The 5,056-nt window shown below is 31.5% G+C and overlaps 1 protein-coding gene across 1 annotated transcript; it reads left to right on the top strand.

The window, feature by feature from the left end:
- The first annotated feature begins 3,654 nt into the window (after positions 1 to 3,654).
- On the top strand, positions 3,655 to 4,760 carry LOC147276965 (protein RADIALIS-like 3). Its single transcript, XM_086253707.1, has 2 exons — positions 3,655 to 4,054; positions 4,510 to 4,760. Exons 1-2 carry the CDS (start codon positions 3,774 to 3,776, stop codon positions 4,535 to 4,537), a joined length of 309 nt encoding a protein of 102 aa, XP_086109833.1. The 5' UTR covers positions 3,655 to 3,773; the 3' UTR covers positions 4,538 to 4,760.
- Positions 4,761 to 5,056: the final 296 nt, after the last annotated feature.

Genomic DNA, 5,056 nt, shown 5'->3' with positions numbered 1-5,056 from the left:
CATTAGGCCTTACAATTATACACGCAGATAACCAAGCTCTGATAGTATGATAGAATTTGAGCATCTAACCCAAAACAAATTGGTAATGGGTGGATAGGCCTATGACTTTATAAGCATATATGCTAAACTCTAGTTTTCTGATGTGAGATATTGCTCCACATTACTCCACATTACTCTCAACAATTATCAGGGAGAGTCATGGTATTCAGGTTTAGTACGTGCAAGTTCAATTATTAACAAATAGAATGAGAATTTGACATTAGAAAATTTCTCAAGAGATGTAGGAGCTTGAGACTTCTAGTTTAATCATTTATTAGATACTGACTAACCAACTTAACATAAATAATGATGAAATTTGATCGATGTTGTACCTTTCTTCTAGAAACCTATTAAAAGTTAAGGATCGTGAAAGATGCAAACATTAGCATGTATGTGAAGAATACAATCAGAAGCATCAATCAATTCCACATCAAATATATAGAAGGAACAAAACAACAAAGAATAGACAAAACTACACACTAGGGTTTTAAAGCTCACTCTTTGATTAGAATTTAGGTTTTAAATCTCAAGTTTTGGGCCACCGCATGTCCAAAACTCGAGAGTTAAAACTTAAAAAAAATCCTCGAACAATAATTATATACCCTAAAATATACAACCATGTACATATAAAAAATGGCCTAAAAATGACAAAATGTCATAAAAATACTCATGTCGATCTATTCTTTAGTATATATATATATATATAATGGCCTAAAAATGACAAAACGTCGTGCATAGAGCATTTGTGTATATATATATATATATATCAAATGTCGGACAATTACTTATCCAATTAGAACAATTGTATTTCATCCCCCACAATTTAACAACTTGTTAATTATACTTTATTTTATGTTTTGAAAACGTTAAAAACTACCCTTACATGTAAGTATGCAACATCCAATTAACCTAGCAAGATATCAATTATATATAGACATGCAGAGCAAACTTATCTGCACGAGTAGTTTCTACCAATAAGTGATCAATTATTCACTGCTAGCTTAGAATGGAACGTCACCCTCCTACCAATCAAGTGATGTATCGAACTAGAAAACCAGCAGCAGCACCTGTTGACTCGACTAATACATGCAGATACAAACAACCTGCATGCTTTAGCATCTATATTCATATATGGTACGGGTTCTGGTAGCCAGCTACAACTTTTGGAATGTTGTGCAGAAAAAAGATCCGAAAACCCAATTCCAAAGATCTGAGAGTTATAAAAATAAGAAAAAATATCTGCATGAAACCCAATTACCCAAGTACTTATCCCTCTTTGGCAGTTTTCTTAATGAGTCCAAAAGATTGAAGATTCTGTCAGTCATCACCACTACCTTGTGATCAGACTTGAGTATCGCCCTCTGAATTTAACTTAATTGAGGGTTTGAATACTTCCATTTTCTTGATGAACTGTCAATAATATATTGCCCTTTCTTGTGTAGAAAGTAGGATTTTCCTCCCTGATAAAATCTAATTTTTTAACATTGTATTCAATTTTAATTTTGATATATCTATTCACATTAAGTATCCCGTAACTAGCTAGATTATTATTAAATTATGAACATATGTATATATAGGTGCATGTTCATAATTTGTAGGCATATTAACATTGAATCAGGTACATATATAATTGTACATATATTAATGTATATATGTATATGTTTATAATTTAGTAATAATGCACCTATAATTTATATAAATTCAAAGTTAGGATCTAAATTAAAATTCAATCTAGCTGATTCACTTCGGTTTAATGCATTGGATCTCATCCATTTAATGATGACAATCGATTTCATATTTCTTAATTATGTTGTTCTTGTACTTGTTTTATAATAGAGAAATGCATGTTAAGAGTGACAATATTAATTTCCATGATATACTATAAAGAGAGTGTACGTAGAAAACCAAGTGACTGTGGACAAATGATGTGTTGAACTTTAGAAGTTGCTCAAGGATAAACCAAATGTGAGGTAAGAGATGCATATATGCCGGCCACAGTCCAAATTGTCCAATATTGAGTGAAACAGACCAATATGGATCCGCAGGTTTTTCACCTATAAATATCTATTTTGTCTTTCGAGCTTTGTTGTCTTATGGCACAAATACTTGCGATGCATAAACATGCAAAAGCATTTCATCATCACAAATTCACTTGCAAGAAGGTTAATAACTATATATCATACATGCATATGCTTATTACTATCATATGACTTGTTTATGTTAGGATTTAAATTCTTGTTTTTGCTTGTTTAAATCATAACTGTGTAATCTAAATATAAGGGTTTGTGTAACTCTACTTACACTCAAAAAATTATTTAAATTTCTTTTAGAGATAATTAGGCTTGAGTCCTTTAGAAAAACAGTTTTTATATGGAAAACGGGAGTGTTTTAAAATTTATAAAAAAATCATTTTAATTCATAATAAAGTTTTTTAATTTATAAGAAATTTTTTTAAGTTCATAATAAATTTCTCCTCCGATTTGAAGGGTATTTTCCCTCCTAGGATATAGAATAGGCCTTGTTAAAGCTGTATGTGGTATTTCCGTCCAAAATTCCGGAGTAAAATAAAAGGACTTGATTAAAAACTTTAAATCACTAACAGTTTTAGTCTAATAAAGATTCATAAAATAGACTAAACTCTAAGTCTCCCTTCATTTTATCTTTTGCTCTATACTTTTAGATAATAAATATATACTTAGGATTAAAAGTCAAACACAAATAAATAAACAAATAAAAAACAAAGAAAAGATTTGTATCCATTAATTAAAGAGATAATTAAGCTTAGGTCCTTTAGAAAAAATAGTTTTTAAATGGAGACCGGTGGTGTTTTAAAATTTATAAGAAAATCTTTTTAATTCATAATAATTTATAAAAAATCTTTTTTATTCATAATAAAGTCCTTTTAATTTATAAGAAAATTCTTTTAGTTCATAATAAAGTCTTTCTCCGATTTGAAAAGTATTTCTCCATATTTAAAGGATATTTCCCCTCCTAGGGTGTAAAATGAGTTTTGTAGAGGATGCATGTTAGGTTTTAACTCCGAGATTTTGGGCGGAACCCAAAATTTTGGAGTTAAAACCTAATATAAAACCGTCAAAGAAGAAAATAAAATGACTTAATTAAAAACCCTAAATCACTACCGGTCTTAGTCTAAGAAAAACATATAAAATGGACTGAACTCTAATTAAGTCTCCCTTAATTAAGTTACCACGCACTGACTATGATTACCTTTGTTAGTTTACAACTTCGTATGTGTATGGATCAATGCAACTTTCATCAAGTCATATTAGTAGAACCAACCCGAAGGCAACTTATAATTAATTTGCTAGAATTGGTGGTTAAGTTGGGAAAAATATCAGTAAGTACGTATAACGCAAATATTAAATGTGTGGACCCATAGAGGTCTTGTATACGTCAAACTCATCATCAACCCCGACTTTCGCACAACATCTCTTCTATCTATGCTTTGAGGCTTGTGATTCTTCATTTGTGGTAGCAAAAGGAGACGAATCATGCATTCATGCCTCACTTCTCCTTTTGGCTTTATAATAGATTCGCCAACTGGCTCCACCCCACCACTCTCCACTACTATTTATAGGCAGAGAACCCTAGCCATTTCTTGCACATATATACCAACATACATACCATCATCCCCTTATCTTCTACCCACCTCTATATACACAGCCTTTGTCACACTTCCAAACCATTTTGTTGAGAGTTTAATTGATTAATTAATGGCTTCAAGCTCACTCAAAAAACACAACTCCAGCTCTTGTTGGACACCAAAGCAGAACAAATTGTTTGAGAGTGCACTGGCCTTGTACGACAAGGACACCCCAGAGAGGTGGCAAAATGTGGCCAAGGCTGTAGGTGGAAATAAAACAGCTGAGGAAGTGAAGAGACACTATGAAGTCCTTCTGGAGGATCTCCGGCAAATCGAGTCCGGCCGGGTTCCCATTCCCAACTACAAGTCCCTTGGAAGCTGCAGCAGCACCAATGTCGATGAAGAAGAAAGGTAATATTACTTATGATCTTTGATTATCATGCATGCAGATGCAACTATGTCACTCAGTACTGCTACTCGATCTAAAAAGTAAAAACATATTTAAATTTACAAGTGAAAAGAATTTTCATAATTTTGCTTAAGTAATTAGTTTTCAAACATAATTTTTTGAAAGTGGGTTTTCAAACTTAATTAGAGAAACCGATTTGCTAAAATCTTTGGCAGTAACTGAATTAAAAAGACAACCATTAAATACAACTTCCCTCTCATATTCAAATTTACAGGTTAGTTAGTTTTTTTTTAAAAAAAAAAACTCACATGCCAATTATATATGTGATCAGTTTTTCAAGAGTAATAATAATATATATTATATGAGCCAGAGACATTTTGAGGGGTTGTAAGTTCTTAATTATTTCCTTTATTTGCATACCTTTGTCAACCCAACATTTGTTTGTTTGCTTTTTCAGGCTTCTGAAGTATCTTAAGTTGCAGTAAAGTCCAAGTCAGTGTCACCTTTTGATGCCAAGGTTTACTACATATCTGTAGAAAAAAAAAATGTGCGTCTTTATATGTTAATGTACTCTCTTCCTCTCTCCTCTCTCTTCAATGACTCAGGTCATTCTTATCTGTCATTCTCGTTGAGGAAATCTCATCACCTCAAACAAATTAAATCTTTACTTGTCTCCTAATTTCAATAATTAAAGTAACGTTGCATGAACCACATTTTTATACTATTTACATTGTGGAGATATTACAAAATTCTCCAATGTTGAACGAAAAAGTGGTTAAACGTTTAAATAATATACCGAGAGCGTTCTCACATCTCACATTATATAATGTCTCATATATTAATCATCCATTTTTTTGTTTTGGGTCAAATGTGTGGCCATATATCCAATTAACTTACATAAAATGCAAGTTCTCTAAAAGGTAAGGGTTCAGTTAAAAAAATAAATAAATTTAAAGGGTTAAATATAAAAATAGTCTACGAACTTTACAGTAAATCTCAATTTG

This window comes from Dryas octopetala, chromosome 8, assembly GCF_963921425.1.
Source record: "Dryas octopetala chromosome 8, drDryOcto1.1, whole genome shotgun sequence".
Lineage (NCBI taxonomy): Eukaryota > Viridiplantae > Streptophyta > Magnoliopsida > Rosales > Rosaceae > Dryas > Dryas octopetala.
This window is presented reverse-complemented; position numbering and strand designations above follow the sequence as displayed.